Genomic DNA, 22,954 nt, shown 5'->3' on the forward strand with positions numbered 1-22,954 from the left:
ATAAAAGATCCAGCAAAAAGGGTGAATCATATACCAGAATTAGGCAGGGACAGAGAGAACCCTTTATTGACTTTTTGCAAAGATTAATTAAGGCTCTGGACATAGGGGTAACAGACCCAGAAGCTAGACGAATACTTCTTGAATCTCTAGCTTTTGAGAATGCAAACATAGAATGCAAAAAGATAATTGGGCCTTTAAAGTCTAGATCAGCACCTATGGATGAATGGATTCAGCATACGATGAATGTTGAGACGTTTAGCTATAATGATGAATCTTGGGTAGGAGAAGTGATTTCCAAAGTAATGAGGAGACATCAAACTGCCAGGTGTTTTAATTGTGGTAAATTAGGACATTTGCAAAGGAATTGCAGGCAAAGAATTTCTAGGAATAATATCTCTTCTGGGAATGACAAAAATAGGAGACATCGGCCTTCAGGTATATGTAGGAGATGCGGTAAAGGCAGGCATTGGTCCAACGAATGTAGGTCAACAACAGACAGATGGGGCAATCTGATATCATCGGGAAACTCCTTGGGGGGCCTCTCGCAGTCCCCCAAGCCAACAGTGGCCCAGTCATTCCCAGTCACAGTGGAGAACGTGCCTCACCAAGAAAATTAAAAGCTCCAATTTCTGCTGTAAAAAGTAATACTGGTCTAAATGAAGAATTACGTGGGGAGGATGAGTCAAAAAACCCAATAGGACACAGTAAACATATATTTTGGCAGACTTCTATTAATGATCAAAGACCAAAGCTAAGAGTCTGTATAAATGGCACTTTTATTGAAGGCTTATTAGACACAGGTGCGGATGTAAGTATCATTACCCCAGAATCTTGGCATCCGAATTGGCCTCTTCAAGAGGTAGATGTTCAGTTCCTGGGAATTGGAACCCTATCTCGTGTAAAACAAAGCACAAGATGGGTTGAATGCATAGGGCCCGAAGGGCAAATAGGAAGACTAAGGCCATATATAGCCAATATTGCCATAAATTTATGGGGCTGTGACCTGCTACAGCAATGGGATACCCAGATTAACATTCCTGTATTTCCAGGAACTCATAATTCTGGGAAGGATATGATGAGGCATTATGGATAAGGTCACCAGCCATTCAGGCTGTACAAGAACATACAGCAAATACCAAACCTTTAGAGGTACCAACGGCCCTACCTTTAAAATGGCTAACTGAGAATCCAATATGGACCAAACAATGGCCTCTAGCTGAAGATAAACTACAGGCATTGGAACAGCTGGTGCAAGAGCAACTAGATGCTCACCATATTGAAGAATCAACCAGCCCTTGGAATTCTCCTGTGTTTGTTGTAAAAAAGAAATCTGGTAAATGGAGAATGGTGACAGATCTAAGAGCTGTCAACAAAGTAATTCAACCTATGGGCCCACTACAATCTGGAATTCCTTTGCCTTCTCTTTTACCAAAAGGATGGCCTCTTATAGTTATTGATTTGAAAGATTGTTTTTTCACTATACCGTTACAAGAAAAGGATAGAGAAAAATTTGCCTTCACAGTGCCTACTTATAATAATTCTCAGCCTAATAGGAGATATCAATGGACTGTCCTCCCACAGGGTATGCTCAATAGTCCTACACTGTGCCAATATTTTGTAAGTAAGCCATTGGAAATAATTCGTAAACAATTCCCCAAGTCCATCATTTATCATTACATGGATGACATCTTATTATCTGATTCAAATAAAGATACTTTAGAAAGGATGTTTGAAGAAGTAAAGAAAGTCTAGCCTAGGTGGGGATTACAAATTGCCCCTGAAAAGATTCAAAGAGGAAATTCTATTAATTACCTAGGTTACAGAATAGGGTTAGAGTAAATTAAAACGCAAAAGGCACAAATTAGGAGAGACCGGTTAAAGACTCTTAATGACTTCCAAAGATTGTTAGGAGACATTTCCAGTCTCCGACCAGCTGTTGGGATAACACCTGATCTAATAGTTCATTGAAACAAAACCTTAGATGGTGATAAAGATTTGAATAGTCCAAGAGAACTGACAGCTGAAGCAGAAAAGGAACTGACAATGATTGAGGAAAAATTACAGGAGGCACATGTGGATAGGGTGAACACAAATCTTAGCTGCATCCTAGTCATATTGCCTTCCAGAATTTCTCCTACAGGGATTCTAATGCAGAGGGAAGATATTATTTTAGAGTGGATATTTATACCTAATAAACCAAGTAAAAAAATTAAAAACTTATATGGAAAAAGTCTCTGAATTAATTATAAAAGGTAAGCTGAGACTTCGTCAACTAGCAGGTATAGACCCAGCAGAAATTATAGTGCCTTTTACTACTGAAGAAATAAAAAAGTTATGGGAAGACAATGAACCGTGGCAAAGAGCTTGTGCTAATTTTTTGGGAGAAATTAATAGAAACTTTCCCAAAAGTGGTAGACTTAACCTCATAAAAAGAACTTCTTGGATTCTTCCTAGAATTGTATGTGATGCTCCAATAACTGGAGCCCGTACGTTCTATACTGATGCAAATAAATCAGGGAAAGCAGGTTACAAGTCAGATGAATTGAGTAAGGTGGAACGAAGCCCTTATAATTCTGTCCAGAAGGCAGAATTATATGCCATTCTTATGGTGCTAAGGGATTTTAAAGAACCTCTTAATATAGTTACAGATTCACAATATGCAGAAAGAGTTATCTTGCATATTGAAACCGCTGAATTTATACCAGATGACACAGAGTTGACTTCATTGTTTATCCAGGTACAAGACATAATCAGGAACAGGCTTTGTCCGATATACATAACACACATCCGGTCCCATACAGGTCTGCCTGGTCCTCTAGCCCAAGGCAATGCTGAGATTGATCAATTATTGATTGGAAGTGTGTTGCAGGCCTCAGAATTTCATAAGAAGCGTCATGTCAATAGTAAAGGCCTAAAGAAAGAATTTTCCATTACTTGGCAACAAGCTAAGGACATTATAAAGAGATGTCCTACTTGTTTTTCTATAATCAAACACCGTTGCCTGCAGGTAGTAACCCAAAGGGTACTAAGAGAAATGAAATCTGGCAGATGGATGTCTTCCACTTTATGGAATTTGGTAAATTAAAATATGTACACCACACCATAGACACCTATTCAGGTTTTCAATGGGCTACTGCCCTGAGCTCAGAAAAGGCTGATTCAGTAATCACACATTTATTGGAAGTTATGACCATCATGGGTATACCTGCGCAAATAAAGACAGATAATGGTCCAGCATATGTATCTAAGAAAATGAAACGCTTTTTTGATTATTATAATATAAAACACATTACAGGTATACCAAATAATCCTACAGGTCAGGCAGTTATAGAAAGATCAAATTGTACTATAAAGGATATGCTGAACAAACAGAAAGGGACCGAAAATACATCTACGAATAGATTACATAATGCTTTATTAACCTTGAATTTTCTTAACGCTAATGAGAAAGGAACGACAGCAGCAGAAAGACATTGGATAATGGAAAAGTCTGCTGAACTAAATCAAACGATTTATTTCAAAGATGTGCTGACCTCTCAATGGAAGCCAGGAGATGTGCTACGTTGGGGAAGGGGTTTTGCTCTTGTTTCCACAGGAGAAGAAAAATTGTGGATACCATCAAAATTAATAAAGTTTAGATTTGAAGAGGAGAAACCTCTTGGAAAGGAGAAATGACAACTCATCCACAACGATGATATTCATACAGGTGGTAAGAAAAACATATAGAATGGGGGCAGGGTTCTGTTCTTATCTCCACAGGAAAACACTCATCTTTGAGAAATTCAAGGGACCCTGGATGTTTGGATACTGACAGATGGAAAAATACCTGCCCAATAGGAAATATCAAGAAAACTGAAAGGGTTGTGTAAGTAATATTAAACCACATTTCTAAATTCATAAAGCTGGTTTTGAAGTTGGACTCTGGCTCAGTCCCTCTCCAATTCCAAGCCTGTTGGTAAGAGAAAAACCCAGAGTTTCTGGAGTTTCTGTCTCATGTCAAGAGCCATGATATGGGACAGAAAGAAATATGAGTTTAGAAAACATCTTTGCTTTTCTTCATATCTATCATACTTTTCATTGAATATATCTATCATGTCTTTCATTGAATATATATATATATATATATATATATATATATATATATATATATGTCTATATGATTAATGTTTAAGTTTTTCATAATGAACAATGAGTTTTTCCTGAACTGACATTTGAAGTTTCCAGGAAGAAGATGGGGCCCCATAACAACAACTCCACCTGGTTGATATGACGTCATGATACTGATAGTGCTACTACAAGACCTGCTTTTGGTACCAGCTGCACAAGACAGTTCCAACTTGGTTAGCTGAAATGGTGCACATCTTATACAACATTTTGGCCAGACCTGCACAAAATACTCAGAGACTATTGGCAATTTTAAAAGACATTGATCTTGAAATTTAACCATCATTTCACTTTCACAGGATCCCCCAGAAAGAATGTCGCCCCCATGACAGCTGGAAGTAATTCTAGAGGACGACGTCCCCTTTCCCAGAAAAACTTGCCCTTGGGTTTAGGGACATCATTTAGGGGTTGATTATAATTAGTATACGATTGAGGGTTGGGGGAGGAATTTTATACGCTCAGGGATCATTTTGAAAAAAAAAAAAGAGGGATGATGGGATAATAGATTTGTAATTGTGAGTTACTGTTTTTAGACAAATACATTGGTATAGATTCTTGTATATTGATACAAAGTTAAATTATATTGACTATTGTACACATGCATGTTTCTACCTCTGTTTAAAACATTTTTTATGTATTGATATATATTGTATTGATATATATATATATATATTGTATATTGTATATATTTACCATATTGCAGTGTACATTTCTACCTCTGATTAAGATACTTATATAATGTTTGTGTATTGATATATATTTACCTACTGCAATGTATATTTGTACATTGTTTATATTTGGAGGTCATTGTCCTCATTTGTTTCACAGTCGTTTTTTGTCTTAGTCTTTAAGTTAGATAGATATTGAGAATTATATAGACTAATAGTCATCTAAGTTTGTCATTTATAATAGACTAATCAGGTTCTTTAGATATTTAGAGATTATACTCAGTATAGATAGATAATCTTCAACTTCTTCAAAGAGCTGTAGAAAATGGCCTTTAATCTAACTCAGAGTTTTGTGGTAGTGAGACACAATTGCTCCTGGCAACACCACTCTATTCCCGAGAGAATGTTGAGCACCAAAGACACTCCACCTGGAGCCTTCTTTTTGGCAGAACTGGCCTTGGGGCAAAGAAATGCCCATACCTCAATGACTGACAAAGATACAGAGCATGCATCAATCGATAAAACAGGGCTGTCATATCCTGCCAAGATAGGGTAAGATAGTTTTGAAAAGTTGCTTGCCTTTTAAAATGGTATGTCAGTTATGTTAGGCCTTAGCCAAAGTTGGTTGCTTCAACGCTGCTAACGTGATTTTGGGTGATTGCCCAGGTAGCCAGTTGTCTCTGTGATTTGTTGCATGTTTTGGAAGTTCTTTTACTAAACTTCCTAATTACCCAGGTAACATTATTTCCCTTCTCAGATCTTTGATGGGGTTGAAGACTATATAAATGTAGTTACTTTCTCTCATGACTTGGCCAAGTTATTTATTATACAAGACCTAAGCTAGTTAGAATAGGATATTTGTACTTATTGTATATAATTTCATAGTAGGTTTAGAACTCTCTTATTTAAACAAAAGGGGGAGGTGTTGCGGGAGGTCCTCCCACTCCTCCAGCCTATCACCGCTGAAGTACCAGCCCATTGGGGCGTGGTTTCTCTCCCTTTAAAAAAGCGGCCACTTCTCTCTCCTCTCTCTCTTCACTTCCTGCTCCGCCTGCGACTAGACTCCTTTCCTGGTTGCGTAGAGGGCTGTTGCCTGGGACAGTGATCTGTAAGTTTTTTCCCCTTTAAATAAATACCACCCTAATAATCATAACCCCGAATTGGTGTGGCATTGTTTGTGACTTACGCCTTCATTGTGACGACATTGTGATGACAGTGATCATCAGTCCCTCCTTGGGCTCCCCAATGTACTTCTTCCTTGCCTCTTTGTCAGTCATGGATACTGTTTATTCCACTGCCATCTCACCCAAGTTGATTGTAGATTTGCTCCGTGATAAGAAGACCATCTCCTTCACAGCATGCATACACCAGATCTTTATAGAGGATTTATTTGGTGGTGTTGATATTGTCATTCTGGTCGCAATGGCCTATGATCATTATGTGGCTATCTGTAAGCTCCTGCATTATATAATTATTATGAATCGACGGGTATGTATCCTTTTCTTAGTGATGGCCTGGGTAGGAGGGTTTGTACATGCTCTGATTCAAGTTCTTCCTGTGTATAAACTTCCTTTCTGTGGTGACAATATCACTGACCACTTTGGCTGTGACATATACCCACTATTGCTACTTGCACGCACTGATACCTACTTCATTGGCCTCTCTGCCATTGTCAATAATGGGGCTATGTGTTTAGTGATCTTCATCCTCCTCCTTCTTTCCTATGGAATCATTTTAAAATCTCTAAAGATTCACAGTCAGGAAGGGAGGCATAAAGCCCTGTTCACCTGTAGTTCCCATGTCACTGTGGTTTTCCTCTTTTTTGTTCCCTGTATTTTCATGTATGTTAGACCAGTTTGTAGTTTCCCTGTTGATAAATCCATTACTGTATTTTATAAAATTGTGACTCCCATGTTGAATCCATTAATATATACTTTGAGAAACTCAGAGATAAAAAAATTCTATGGAAAAACTTTTCCAAAAACTATTAAGTCCCAATATAATAAAATAACTACTTGCATTGTGAATGCAATTTGTAAATATTTGGTTTTTCTTGTGATTTTTAATAATTAGTGTAGTTTCTTATAGTATCATAATTTTGTTGTACTTTTTAACCATTTCTCATGAATTGCCTATTTCAGTTTATGTAAAATTTTCTATAATTTCTTTAAATTTTTTTATACATTGTATTTTCTTTTTTTTTAAATTTTTTTTATTAAGAAAAGAAGAAAAAAACATAAACAAAAAACAAGTTTCCACCTCCTCCCAGCCTCCCATTTCCCTCCCCCTCCTCCCACCCTTCTCCCCCTCCTCCCACCCTTCTACCCCTCCCCCCACTCCTCTCCCCCTCACTCTCCAGTCCACAGAGCAGTCCGGGTTCCCTGCCCTGTGGTAAGTCCTAGGTCCTCCCCCCTCCGTCCATATCTAGGAAGGTGAACATCCAAACTGGCTAGGCTTCCACAAAGCCAGCACATTAAGTAGGATCAAAACCCCGTGCCATTGTCCTTGGCGTCTCATCAGCCCTCATTGTTCGCCATGTTCAGAGAGTCCGGTTTTATCCCATGCTTTTTCGGTCACAGTCCAGCTGGCCTTGGTGAGCTCCCAGTAGATCAGCTCCACTGTCTCAGTGGGTGGGTGCACGCCTCGTGGTCCCGACTTCTTTGCTCATGTTCTCCCTCCTTCTGCTCCTCATTGGGACCTTGGGAGCTCAGTCCAGTGCTCCAGTGTCGGTCTCTGTCTCTGTCTCCATCCATCACCAGATGAAGGTTCTATGATGATATGCAAGATATTCGTCAGTATTGCTCTAGGATAGGGTCATTTCAGGTTCCCAATCCTCAGCTGCCCAAGGAACTAACTGGGAACCTCATCTTGGGCACTTGGGAGCCCCTCTAGGGTCAAGTCTCTTGCTCACCCTAAAGTGGTTCCCTTAACTAAGAATTGTGGTTCGTGCTCCCCTATCCACCTTTCCTTCATCCCAATTCTCCTGATTCCCCAAGTCCCCCCTCCTTCCCTTCTACCTTTTCTCTCCCCATCTCCCCTTACCCCCATCCCACCCCACCCCCAAGATCCTAATTTTCTCACCGGCAATTTGGTCTACTTCCCTTAGCCAAGAGGATAACTGTATGTTTTTCCTTGGGTTCACCTTCTTACTTAGCTTCTTTAGATTCACCTATTGTAGACTCCGTGACCCTTATTTATGGCTAGAAACCAATTATGAGTGAGTACATCCCATGTTCATCTTTTTGGGTCTGGGACACCTCACTCAGGATAGTGTTTTCTATTTCCATCCATTTGCATGCAAAATTCGAGAAGTCATTGTTTTTTACCGCAGCGTAGTACTCTAGCGTGTATATATTCCATACTTTCTTCATCCATTCTTCCATTGAAGGGCATCTAGGTTGTTTCCAGGTTCTGGCTATTACAAATAATACTGCTATGAACATAGTTGAACAAATGCTTTTGTCATATGATAGAGCATCTCTTGGGTATATTCCCAGGAGTGGTATTGATGGGTCCAGGGGTAAGTTGATCCCGAATTTCCTGAGAAACCGAAACACTGACTTCCACAGTGGTTGCACAAGATTGCATTCCCACCAGCAATGGATGAGGGTACCCGTTCCTCCACAGCCTCTCCAGCAAAGGTTATCCTTGGTGTTTTTGACTTTAGCCATTCTGACAGGTGTAAGATGATATCTCAAAGTTGTTTTGATTTGCATTTCCCTGATTGCTAAGGAAGTTGAGCACGACTTTAAGTGTCTTTTGGCCATTTGAACTTCCTCTGCTGAGAATTCTCTGTACAGTTCAGTGCCCCATTTTTTAATTGGGTTAATTAGCATTTTAAAGTCTAGTTTCTTGAGTTCTTTATATATTTTGGAGATCAGACCTTTGTCTGTTGTGGGGTTGGTGAAGATCTTCTCCCAATCAGTAGGTTGCCTTTGTGTCTTATTGACTATGTCCTTTGCTTTACAGCAGCTTCTCAGTTTCAGTAGGTCCCATTTATTCAATGTTGCCCTTAATGTCTGTGCTTCTGGGGTTATACATAGGAAGCGATCTCCTGTGCCCAGCTCCTGTAGGGTACTTCCCAATTTCTCTTCTATCAGATTCAGTGTGTTCGGGCTGATATTGAGGTCTTTAATCCATTTGGACTTGAGTTTTGTGCACGGTGATAGATAAGGGTCTATTTTCATTCTTCTACAAGATGACATCCAGTTGTGCCAGCACCATTTGTTGAAGATGCTTTCTTTCTTCCATTGTATACTTTTAGCTCCTTTATCGAAAATCAGGTGTTCATAGGTTTGTGGGATAAAATCCGGGTCTTCTATACGATTCCATTGGTCGACTTCTCTGTTTTTATGCCAGTACCACACTGTTTTCATTACTGTAGCTCTGTAATAGAGTTTGAAGTCAGGGATGGTAATGCCTCCAGAAGATCCTTTATTGTATAGGATTGTTTTGGCTATCCTGGGTTTTTTGTTTTTCCATATAAAGTTGATTATTGTCCTCTCCAGATCTGTGAAGAATTTTGATGGGATCTTGATGGGGATTGCATTGAATCTATAAATAGCCTTTGGTAGAATTGCCATTTTTACTATGTTGATCCTCCCAATCCAAGAGCAAGGGAGGTCCATCCATTTTTTGGTATCCTCTTCAATTTCTTTCTTCAATGCCTTAAAGTTCTTGTCAAATAGATCTTTCACTTCCTTGGTTAGATGTACCCCAAGATATTTTATGCTGTTTTTGGCTATTGTGAATGGTGAAGCTTCTCTGATTTCCCTCTCTGCTTCCATATCCTTTGTGTATAAGAGGGCGACTGATTTTTTGGAGTTGATCTTGTATCCTGCCACATTACTAAAGCTGTTTATCAGCTGTAGGAGTTCTTTGGTGGAGTTTTTGGGGTCGCTTATGTACACTATCATATCATCTGCAAATAACGAAAGTTTAACTTCTTCCTTTCCAATTCGAATCCCCTTGATTCCATTATGTTGTCTTATTGCTATTGCTAGAACTTCAAGCACTATATTGAAGAGGTATGGGGAGAGTGGACAGCCTTGTCGTGTTCCTGAGTTAAGTGGGATGGCTTTGAGTTTCTCTCCGTTTAATTTGATGTTAGCTGTCGGCTTGCTGTATATAGCTTTTATTATATTTAGGTATGACCCTTGTATCCCTAATCTCTCCAAGACTTTTAACATAAATGGATGTTGAATTTTGTCAAATGCTTTTTCAGCATCTAATGAAATGATCATATGGTTTTTTTCTTTCAGTTTATTTATATGCTGGATTACATTGATAGAGTTTCGTATGTTGAACCAGCCCTGCATCTCAGGAATGAAGCCTACTTGATCATAATGGATAATTTTTCGGATGTGTTCTTGGATTCGATTTGCCAGTATTTTGTTGAGGATTTTTGCGTCGATATTCATGAGTGAGATTGGCCTGTAGTTCTCTTTCCTGGTTGAGTCTTTGAGTGGTTTTGGTATCAGAGTAATTGTGGCTTCATAAAAGGAGTTTGGTAATGACCCTTCTGTTTCTATCTTGTGGAATACATTAAGGAGTATAGGTATTAGATCTTCTTGGAAGATCTGGTAGAATTCCGCATTGAAACCATCTGGTCCTGGGCTTTTTTTGGTAGGGAGGTTTTTGATAACCTCTTCTAATTCTTCGCGACTAACAGGTCTATTTAGATTGTTCACCAGGTCCTGATTTAACTTTGGTATATGATATTTATCTAAAAAAGTATCCATTTCCTTTACATTTTCCAATTTTGTGGCATATAGGCTTTTGTAGTAAGATCTAATGATTCTCTGAATTTCCTCTGTGTCTGTGGTTATGTCCCCCTTTTCATTTCTGATCTTATTAATTTGCAAATTCTCTCTCTGCCGTTTGATTAGCTTGGATAGTGGTTTGTCAATCTTGTTGATTTTCTCCAGGAACCAGCTTTTTGTTTCATTGATTTTTTGTATTGTTTTCTGTGTTTCTATTTTGTTGATTTCAGCCCTCATTTTGATTATTTCCAGTCTTCTACTCCTCCTAGGTGAGTCTGCTTCTTTTTTTTCTAGAGCTTTCAGGTGGGCTGTTAAGTCTCCAATGTGAGCTTTCTCTGTTTTCTTTAAGTGGGCACTTAGTGCTATGAAATTTCCTCTTAGGACTGCTTTCATAGTGTCCCATAAGTTCGAGTATGTTGTTTCTTTATTTTCATTGAATTCCAGGAAGACTTTAATTTCTTTCTATATTTCTTCCTTAATCCAGGTATGGTTCAATAGTTGACTGTTCAGTTTCCATGACTTTGTATGCTTTCTGGGGGTAGCATTATTGTTGAATTCTAACTTTAATCCATGGTGATCTGATAAGACACAGGTGGTTACTAATATTTTTTTGTAACTGTGGATGTTTGCTTTGTTACTGACTATGTGGTCGATTTTCGAGAAGGTTCCATGAGCTGCAGAGAAGAAGGTATATTCTTTCCTATTTGGATGGAATGTTCTATAGATGTCTGTTAAGTCCATTTGATTCATTACCTCCATTAATTCTCTTATTTCTCTGTTAGGTTCCTGTCTTATTGACCTGTCCATTGGTGAGAGAGGAGTGTTGAAGTCTCCTACTATTAGTGTGTGCGGTTTGATGGCTGCCTTGAATTTTAGCAATGTTTCTTTTATGTACTTGGGTGCTTTTATATTAGGGGCATAGATGTTCAGGATTGAGACTTCATCCTGATGAACTGTTCCTGTTATGAGTATAAAATGCCCCTCTCCATCTCTTCTGATTGATTTAAGTTTAAAGTCAACTTTGTTAGAGATTAGTATGGCCACACCTGCCTGTTTCTTAGGTCCATTTGCTTGATAGGCCTTTTCCCAGCCCTTTACTCTGAGTAGGTGCCTGTCTTTGTGGTTGAGGTGTGTTTCTTGTAAACAGCAGAATGTTGGATCCTGTTTTCTTATCCAATCTCTTAGCCTGTGTCTTTTTATAGGTGAGTTGAGTCCATTGACATTAAGTGATATTAATGACCAGTGGTCGTTAACTCCGGTCATTTTTTTTTAGTCGTAGAGTTTGTGTGTTTCCCTTCTTTGTTTTGTGTTGGTGAAGGGTCTTATACATTGTATTTTCATCATGGTTTTTCTTCTCTTCCATCTCTTCCCAGATCTTTCCCCCTTCTCTTCTCATCCAATTCATGCTCTCTCTCTCTCTCTCTCTCTCTCTCTCTCTCTCTCTCTCTTCTCTCTCTGTCTCTCTCTGTCTCTCTCTGTCTCTCTCTCTCTGTCTCTCTCTGTCTCTGTCTCTGTCTCTCTCTCTCTCTCTATATATATATATATATTCCCCACTCTCTCTTTTTGAATTCCCTCTCTCAACTTTCCCAAAACCAAACTTCAAAGAACCTTCAAAATAAACAACCGAAAACCCAACAAGGTAAAAGGCCAAACCAAACCAAATGAACCCCCCCCACCAAACCCAATAAAACCAAATCCATGGAGTTCATTTTCTGTTGGTCAACCAACTCTTCTTGGACATGAGTTCTGTCCTGGAGTGTGGTTACATCTCCTAATAACTGTCCATTCAAAAAATATTTTCCTTTTTTTTTGTCCTAGCAGGTATCAATTATAGATTGCTTGTTGGTTAGGTATGGGAATTTGTGTCCACTTCTCTTTTCAATACTGGGATATTATGTGACTTGAATATGTACAGGTAATGTGTATGCTGTCAATCTCTGTGAATCCATACCTGCAACAGTGTATAAAAAACAATATTCTTTGAATTCATCCATGGCCTCTGACTTTTACAATCTTTGCTCCTTTTCTTCTGCTTAGGTCCCTGAGCATTGAAGTATTAGATGGAAATATTCCATTTAAGACAAATATGATGTGCTTAGAAAACCTAAACGGATTTCTTGATATATTCAGTTCAGTGGAATTCTTTAGGGTTTTCTTTCAACTAACTGTAAATGTCATATGTATTAATTTTTATTTATAGTTTTATCTATACAACTTTCGTTTATTTTGATTAACAAAATATTCTAATTTGATTAAACTTTAGTTTGAAATAATTCTTTTGAAAATGTTTTTACAGATTAATTAAGATACAATCTATGATCACAGTCAGGAAGGAAGGTGTAAAGCTCTATCCACCTGCAGTTCCCACATCATGGTGGTTGTCCTCTTTTTGTTCCTTGCATTTTCATGTATGCCAGACCTATTTATAACTTTTCTATTGATAAATTCATTGCTGTATTTTATACAATTTTCACTCCTATGCTAAATCCTTTAATATACACTTTGAGAAATTCAGAGATGAAAAATTATATGGAAAAATTCCGATGTAAAAAGTTAGCTACAGATAGAATAGGAATGTCTTGTCACTGAACTAAGTAGACAAGAAGATCCAGTGAAAAAAATCCTAGCAAAAGAATGTATCAAAAAATTACAAACAATTAATTACCCCAAGACAATGAAAATTTTCCTCTCCCAGGGATTAGTTCCTTTACTGGTTGTACAGTGCTGAGTGGTCAGCCCTGAAACTATACACACATGAACAGAAAAATGGATTAATCTAATTATATTTATATATTTCATGTATGCATATTCATATATATATATGTATATTATGATAACTAAAGCCTCTAGGAGACTGTTAACTTGAGAGTGGAGGTAATAGGATATATTCAAAGGAAGGCAGCTGGGAGGCACTGGAGGTAAGAATAGGGAGAGGTAAAGTGATATAATTACTTTTCAGCATACTTAAAGCATAAATAAAAACAATATTTTACTCAATATATTTCTCTGAGATACCCTATAAATGTAAATTCTTTAAAAATAGTAAAGTAACCTTTCATACTATAATCAATTAAAAGGGAATTTCAGGAAATGTACAAATTGCATGTGTTTTTCTCCCATAATGCAGAAAAATAGCTTACTTGAACATAATTTATCTCAGTTAATATTTAAAAAGGATTAGCAGAAATTGTTCATTAATTTTAGTTGAAAAATAAAATAATTTCGAGAATGTATGACTATTCACATTCATAAGAAAGGATTATGGGCCGGGTGATGGTGGCGCACGCCTTTAATCCTAGCACTCAGGAGGCAGAGACAGGCGGATCTCTGTGAGTTCGAGACCAGCCTGGTCTACAAGAGCTAGTTCCAGGACAGGCTCCAAAGCCACAGAAAAACCCTGTCTCGAAAAACCAAAAAAAAAAAAAAAGAAAAAAAAGAAAGGATTATGGTATATAGACATAGTATATAGCCTTTAAATCTGCTTTACTTTCTGTGACATAATGAATTTAATTTCATGTGCTTATGCTAGAATTATATGCTTATATGGAATATCATTTTTTGCACTGCAATGTTACATTTTATGTGTATTTAATACTTTATTCATCTCTTTCCAAACTGGAATTACTGTGTTGTTTCCAGATACCTAACATTATGAATAAAGCATAAAATGTACCTGTGTATTCATAGCTAAGTTTTCTTTAAACTTAGATAAATACTGAGTAGCAGAACTAGTTTTAGTGGTCAACGTACCTTTGACTTCATAAGAAACTGAAAGATTCTTCCATATTTGAGCTGGCACGAATTTATAGTTTCACACGTTTATTTGTTTGTTTGTTTGTTTGTTTGGTTTGGTTTTTGGTTTTCGAGACTGGGTTTCTCTGTAGTTTTAGAGCTTGTCTGGGAGCTAGCTCTTGTAGACCAGGCTGGCCTCAAACTCACAGATATCTGCCTGCCTCTGCCTCTTGATTGCTGGGATTAAAGGCATGCACCACCACCTCCCCACTCAGTTTTACATGTTTTTAATGTTCGTAACAACTTGATGTTGCTGAAGAATTTTTGGTTATTGCTTTTTATTGTGTACAAATGAAAGTGTTCACTATCATATTTTCAGACACATGTGTTATTGAATTTTGTTTATGTTTCTCCACAATAAAACCCTTCTCATGTCATCCTTCCTTGTGCTTGTACACTTCCTTCCCATCTGTGTCCCACTTCAAATATATATGTTAAATTTAGAAAATACATATTAGAAAATTCATGCTACATTTTATATTAATTTATAAAATGAACCTATCTTTTTTTTCTTTTGAAGTCATTTAGAGTCCTTCCTCCCTGAAATTGATGATTGCTTGAGTCAGAATTTTGTGAATCTGAGAAACCCATTTGTTATTTATTTATTTATTTATTTAATTTTTAGACAGGGATTCTCCGTAGCTTTTGGTTCCTGTTCTGGAACTAGCTCTTGTAGACCAGGTTGGCCTTGAATTCACAGAGATCCGCCTGCCTCTGCCTCCCGAGTGCTGGGATTAAAGACCTGTGCCACCACCGCCCGGCTTACCCATTTGTTTTAAAGTCTGGCCTACTTTGCATAAACTGATGATCTTCAGTTCCATTCATTTCCTTATAATTAAATCATCTGAAAAAAATGTCATTCTAACTACTGTATAGTGGCATCTTACATTTTTAATATTCTGATTATTATAATAGACTAGTAATAAACATGGGTGTTTTAGGGTTTCTGTTGCTATGATGAAACACCATGACAAAAAGCAAGTTGGGGAAGAAAGGGTTTATTTGGTTTACACTTCAACATTGCTGTTCATCACTGAAGGAAGTCAGGACAGGAACTCAAACAGGGCAGGATCCCAGAGGAAGGAGCTATTGCAGAGGCCATGCAGGGGTGCTGCTTACTGGGTTACCTCCCATGGCTTGTTCATCCCACCTTATTACAGAACCCAGGACCACCTCTCCAGGGATGGCACTACCCACCATGGGCTAGGCACTCCTTCCTTGATTACTAGATTGATTACTTAGAGTTGGATATCATGGAGGCATTTCCTCAAATGTGGCTTCTTCTCTAAAGATTCTAGCTTGTGTCAAGTTCATACACAAATCAGCCAGTACAGTGGTGTGCAAGTATCTTGTAATATGCTGATTTAGAATCTATATTCATGAGAAATCAATGAGAACAATTCCTAGGTAAATATCTAGAAAAAAAGGAAGTTTTCTAAGGTAAATACATACCATACATTTCTAATGTAATATAATCTGCATGGCAGATTTTAATACCTGCACACTGTTTAAGGATTCCTTTTTTTGTGGGTCAACGTTAAAACATTTTCCATTTTATGTACTCTAATACTGGATAATATTAAAGTTAGCTAAAAATATGAATAGATTCAGTACATGAGATTCAGTTGAAGCTAGTACTAGATTACAGAACTTGTTGACAGAATAGCTCTTAATTGAAAACCATGTTATGCCAACTTATGAATGCATTTTTGTTTTGCAACTAGTTACCTGAGGAACCAAAATTCCTCCATTTTGTTCATGCCTCCATCTTGTGCTTATGTAAGCTATTTCCCCTAAAACATTCCAGTCCTGGGAATTTCTCTAGGGCCAGGTTTCTTGCTAACCCTATAATGGCTCCCTCAATTCAGATATCTCTGTCTTTGCTCTCATCTCTGTCCTTCCTCCTTCTTGACTATCCCATTCCCTCAAGTTCTCCTTACCCCTCCCCTTCTACCCTCCTCTGAACCAGTCTAACTGAGCTAATGGGAGCTCACCAACTCTAGCCAGACTTGGAAGGAACAATCATAGGACTAAACTAGTCCTTCTGAATGTGGTTTACACTTGAATGACTGGAGAAGACTGAGGGGCCACTGGTAGTGGCACCAGGATTTATCTCTACTGCATGTACTGCCTTTTTGGGAACCCATTCTCTTTGGATGGATACCTTGCTCAGCCTAGATATAGTAGGGAGGGCCTTGGGCCTTCTTCCACAGCAATGTGCCTTACCCTCTCTGAGGACTGAATAGGAGTAAGCTGGGAAGTCAACAACACCCATAATAACACAAACATCTAACAAGCCTCCACCAGCACAACTTAAAGAAGGGAAACACGTAAACACTATCACTAGAAAAAATATCCGGAGATAACAACCACTGGTCATTAATATCACTTAATATCAATGGACTCAATTCACCTATAAAAAGGCACAGGTTAAGAGAATGGATACAAAAACAGGATCCAACATTCTGCTGTTTACAAGAAACACACCTCAACCACAAAGACAGACATTTACTTGGAGTAAAGGGTTGGGAAAAGGTTTTCCAATCAAATGGACCAAAGAAACAAGTGGGTGTGGCTACACTAATACCTAACAAAATTGATTTCAAACTAAAATAAATCAGAAGAGATGGAGAAGCACACTTTATATTCATAACAGGAACAATTCAGGAGGAAGTCTCAATCCCGAATATCTACACACCTAATATAAAAGTACCCACATATGTAAAAGAAATATTACTAGAACTCAAAGCATACATCAAATGCTACACTCTAATAGTAGGAGATTTCAAACTCCTCTTTCATCAATGGACAGGTCAACCAGACAGAAACTTAACAGAGAAATAAGAGAAGTAACAGATGTAATGAACCAAATGGACTTAACAGACATCTGTAGAACATTCCATCCAAACAGAAAAGAATATACCTTCTTTTCACCATCTCATGGAACCTTCTCAAAACTTGATCACATAATTGGTAACAAAGCAAACATCCATAGATACAAAAAAATTGTCGTAACCACCTGTGTACTATCAGATCACCATGGAATAAGATTAGAATTCAACAACAATTCTACCCCCAGAAAGCCTACAAACTCATGGAAACTGAACAGTCAACTACTGAACCACCCCTGGGTCAAGGAAGAAATAAAGAAAAAAATTAAAGTCTCCCTTGAATTCAATGAAAATAAAGACACAACATACCCAAATCATGGGACACTATGAAAGCAGTGCTAAGAGGAATGTTCATAGCACTAAGTGCTCATGATGACTTTATACCTTGGTAATTTTTACAAAATCAATTATGTGTTATATATATTTTACCATTTACTCAATTGACAGATGACATTGTTGAGTAGTTATTTTAGAAAAAATACATATAATATTTTGGATAGGTGGTATTATCTCATTTGGTAAATTGAAAACACAACTTGTAATGAAGCTTACTTTTATGGGTACTTATGACATCAAAAATCCAGTGTCTAAGCACCATGTAACTTTTCACTAGTGCTGATAGAGAGCCAAGGCAAAACAACAGCAGTGGAAGCCTTTTAGGCACTGTTCATGTACTAAAAAATAATTGTGTTTTCCCTATATTCACTTTGCTGTTCATAAATCAATTCATAGTTTATTGAGATGAAATGAAGTAATTGAAACCATGAATATTCTTACAAGTTCCTCTGACACTGATTCAGATCTTAACTACAGCCTACAGTCTAACAGTGCAGAACTTAGACTGCCTGTCTTCTGAAGAGCTATGGTACCAGCTGCAGAAGTCTGAAGTTCTTTGTTTTCTAGCTTTGTACACAGAGCTCCTTGGTTGGAATGAGTTTTGCAAAGGAATGCCACACTGTGCTTGGATTTTAGAGGGAAGGATGGGCATTCTCTCTCCTTCAGAATGATCTAAATATTATTGGCAATAATAAATATTTGATAATTTACAACTCATGTTTTATAAATCATTGCAGAACAGAATATTTCTTTTCAAATTATAGGTTCCTAATAAATCAGACCCTATCTCTTGGCAGAGTCTCTTTCCTCTAGGGACTTGACTAGGGAAGAAACCTCTTTGGAAGTGATTGCTGAATTTGAACTTGTTCCAAATATTCCAACAAATAGCTCTATTATGACCAGATAGTCTCTTAACTTTAAATTAGTGAATGATGTAAAAGCCGTAGGCTGTATCTGCTCATATAAATGGAGGGATTTTTCTTCAGGTAGAATGGCCCAAGGGCATTGTGAGAACCCCATTCCATCTAAGCTAGAGAATGCTATAGTTGGACTACAGTCCTTGGACTAGCATGCCCTCTAGTTATATCATTGACTGCTGCCAGAAGTTTGTGAAAGATTCGAATTTCATGGTGAAACTGTGGAGATGTACAAGTAGGTCTTTTAATTTGGAAGTAAGAAGTATTTCCAGGAAGACAACACTTGAGAAGAAATTAGAATTCTGATTATACTTGTGGAAAAATTTCCAACATATTCTTAGCTAAGAAGTTAAATTGAAACTTGGCTTGGTAAACAGAGAACCTAAAATTTTGGCAGTTAAATGTAAACACATCAATGGTAAGTCTTCACAGCAGAGTCTTTTTTTGTTGTTTCTCAAGAAATAATTAAGGGAAAATTGTGGTTTTTTGATATTGATAATTTTTTGTTTATTCATTTGAACTACCAAATAATTGTATATGTAAGGTTGATTTTGATTAACAGACTGAGTTTTACACAGCAATAAAATTTATATCTTTATTTCTCCATGAAATTATGTTTCCAATCTGGTAAGAAATTTTATCTACAGCTCTATAGTACTTATTTTATTTATTTATTTATTTATTTATTTATTTTATTGAGAAAAGAAAAAAAAACAAATTTCCTCCTCCTCCCAGCCTCCCATTTCCCTCCCCCTCCTCCCACCCTTCTCCCCCTCCCCCGACTCCTTTCCCCCTCCCTCTCCAGTCCAAAGAGCAGTCAGGGTTTTCTGCCCCGTGGATGGACGGAGGGGGGAGGATCTATAGTACTTATTGATTTTAAATGATTTATATTATAGGTATTAACTTTGTACTTTTATACCTCTCTAGAAGAATGACTTTATGAGAAGTGGATATAAAAATATTGAAGTAGTTACCAATTGTAATTATTTCTAGAAATAAAAATAAATTATTCAATTATTTTATTATCACATCATAGCTACAAGAGAGATCTAATGACCTAAGTGAAAGAAGCATTAATTTTATTGACCCAGGATAAGACCCCAAATAAACATTTACAAAACAATTAGGAATGGTTGCTAGATGCAAATCCCTGTGATATCTTAATATACAACTAATAGCTAAAAGACCATATATCCTCCCAGGGGGCAACTGAACTAAATAACCATTCTATCAAAACACAGAAATTAATTAGAATTATATTATAGTTGACATGTACTTATTTTCTGCATTGCCAACAACAATGGATATATGTCAAAATATAAAAAATGTAACTATAAGTTTAGTATCTTACATTCTTCTTTATGAGATATTGTATTTTGCAAAGATATTTACATTTACATGGAATTTGATTTAAATATGTGAATTAGAAAAAGTTTTATCTTAACAACCATGCTACAATGTAAAAGATTCATTGTTTACCATGAACTTAAAGGTTTTGTGAGGTTTCATAAATGACCTGAGTAAGCAAGTTAGTATGTACTTAGAACCAAACTCATGCTAAAATATTACCTAACTGCTATTAACTAGACAGATACTTAAAATTATTATCATAAAATAATAGTGTGGCATTTTTGTGATTATATATTTCATTTTGAGAAAAACATTTTTCTTTTATATTTGATATTATAATTTAATTACAACATTTCTGCCTTTTCTTTTCTCTCCCTAAACCTTCCCAATACCCCTCCTTGTTCTTTGAGAAAAACATATTCTTAATAGCCTGTGTTAATTTTTCAAAAAACTTATTAAAGCTTTATTTTGGAATCACATTGATACTATTATTCATTATTTGTGGCAAAAATTTTGACAATTGACACAATAAATTGTAGTTCAAATACTAATATTTACTGAACTGTGTAAATAACTATACAATTAAATAGTAATCATGAATCTCCATCTTACCCATACCAGAACTAATGTTTGAGAAGAAATAAACATACATAAAATGGATTATAACACAAGGGAGACTGGAAATCATCACTTTACAGCTTTATGTCCTGCAATGGGTGTATGCTTCTCAGTCTGGTTCTTCAAGGATGGATCTGCAGAATGAGATGAAGCAATAATATGAATGAGACTTGTAAAAGGTACATCAAAGCTACCATCTAGTGAAATGTCAGATTCTTTCTGGCCCCTATGTTATGTTTATCTTACCCTAGGAATTGCTTTTCTTATTTTATTTGCAGTCTTTCTTGGACTGAGCTTATAACTCTAGGCTATAATTCGTGTGTGTGTGTGTGTGTGTGTCTGTCTGTCTGTGTAACTGTGTCACAGCATAGTGTACATATCTCTTCATATCCCTCTCCTAGTATCTATGTGGGAAGTCTACGTATTTGCTGCTATTTAAAATATCTAAATCAAAGTATATAAATATTATATATTATTACAAACATTTATACCAATGCAAATATATTTAAAAGATATAATTCTAACTTTAATCTAAAAAATAAATCATGGGTAATAAGCATAATATTTTTATATCTTGATTCATGTTTATAATTATTAAATCAATAGAGACTTTTATTATTTATTCTAATTTAGTTTCACAGTTAAACTGTGAGGAACACCAGGGGCACATTTTATTCATTTAGATTTTGCTAGGGCAGTGCTTAGGATATTTTACGTTTATTTAAACAGAAGTTAGTGTTGTCATATTTCCCCTGGGAAAATCATGAAATCAATGCACAGAGAAGTTAATATATTTGCTCATGTCCACACAGGTAGTGAGTGAACCAGGAGCTATAGCATGCAGTGTATTCCAGAGTCTATGTTGTCCATTGGTGTAACTTTTTTACCTGGGCTTTGTACGCAATGAGTGGGAAACTTAGAGTTGTGATTTTTCTCACTGCAGTCATCATATCTCTGTGACTACCAGACAGCATTTTTAAGTATTATCAACTGATTTGGGAATTTTTATTTGATGATAAGGTATAAGAAAGAAGACAAAGTCAATGAAAGGAAAATTCAGGGCCACACTCTCCGCAGTGTAGACTGCTTGAAAAGACAGGATTCTGATGTCATATAATTCAATCTTTTCATTTCTAATTGTGTTAATACGAACATATTTCTATTTACATTTTGATTATATGACTCAAGCCCAAGACTTTTCACACTGAGCTTAAACTATTCCCTTGCTTGTGCTTGTTTTTTTTTTAATTTACACACATGAGTTGTATTTTCAGTATTTTCTCCTATATGTAAATGTTACATATAAGGAAATTTTACATGGAAAATATTTTTTACATGTTGAAACCACACTCCTCATTTTACTACTTATCTTTTCTTTCTATTTTGATTAGTTTCAGTTTTACTGAAGATGTGCTTAATAACTGCATAAACTCCTGTCATTTTTGTAATACCATTGCAGACCCTGTTCACCTGAGCTTCCTATTGAGACACAATTGAAATACATTTAAATGGGACAGAGAAACAATGTCACAGAATTTATCCTTCTGGGTCTCATTCAGGATCCAACTGGACAAAAAGTATTGTTTGCCATGTTTTTGCTCATCTATCTTGTGACAATGGTGGGTAACCTGCTCATTGTGGGGACAGTGTTTGCCAGCCCCTCCTTGGACTCCCCAATGTATGTCTTCCTCGCTTATCTGTCAATCATGGATGCTGTCTATGCCACTTCCACATCACCCAAGTTGATTATGGACTTACTCGCTGACAAAAAGACTATCTCATTCACAGCTTGCATGGGCCAACTCTTTATTGAGCACTTATCTGGTGGTGCTGAGGTCTTCCTCTTGGTGGTGATGGCCTTTGATCGCTATGTGGCCATCTGTAAGCCCCTTCATTATTTGACCATCATGAATAGAAAGATTTGCATCCTTCTGTTGGTGATAGCCTGGGTTGGTGGCTTTGTCCACTCCTTGGTTCAACTTATTTTTGTGTCTAATCTCCCTTTTTGTGGATCCAATGTCATTGACCACTTTATCTGTGACATGTATCCACTATTGACACTAGCGTGTAGTGACACTTATTTCATTGGTCTTACTGTGGTTGCCAACGGTGGAGCAATCTGTATGATCATTTTTATCCTTCTCCTAATCTCCTATGCATTCATTCTAAACACTCTTAAAAGCTACAGTCAGGAAGGGAGAAGAAAAGCCTTGTCCACCTGTGGTTCTCACATCACCGTTGTTGTTCTTTTTTTTGTTCCCTGCATTTTCATTTATGTTAGACCAGTGTCTAACTTTCCTATTGATAAATCAATAAGTGTGGTTTTTACAATTATTACTCCCATGCTGAATCCTTTAATATACACCATGAGAAATTCAGAGATTAAAAATGCTATGCAAAAACTCTGGTATAAAAAATTAACTATAGGTAGAATAAGAGTGCATTCCCCACAATGA

The 22,954-nt window shown here is 36.9% G+C and overlaps 2 protein-coding genes across 2 annotated transcripts; both read left to right on the forward strand.

Annotated features, from left to right (window-relative positions):
- Positions 1 to 1,531: 1,531 nt before the first annotated feature.
- Positions 1,532 to 13,183, forward strand: LOC121442060 (olfactory receptor 4A8-like; the record flags this gene model as incomplete). The annotated part of the gene is made up of 3 exons (XM_041643527.1): positions 1,532 to 1,562; positions 6,034 to 6,651; positions 12,981 to 13,183. Coding segments are annotated over 3 exons (852 nt in total), but the record flags the coding sequence as incomplete, so codon positions are not given.
- Positions 13,184 to 22,006: 8,823 nt separating this feature from the next.
- On the forward strand, positions 22,007 to 22,954 carry LOC121436984 (olfactory receptor 4A5-like). The gene has a single exon (XM_041636881.1). The coding sequence runs from the start codon at positions 22,007 to 22,009 to the stop codon at positions 22,952 to 22,954; it is 948 nt and encodes a 315-aa protein (XP_041492815.1).

Source organism: Microtus oregoni, unplaced genomic scaffold (genome assembly GCF_018167655.1).
Source record: "Microtus oregoni isolate MIOR12 unplaced genomic scaffold, Mior012 000002F_ref0000024, whole genome shotgun sequence".
Taxonomy (NCBI): domain Eukaryota; kingdom Metazoa; phylum Chordata; class Mammalia; order Rodentia; family Cricetidae; genus Microtus; species Microtus oregoni.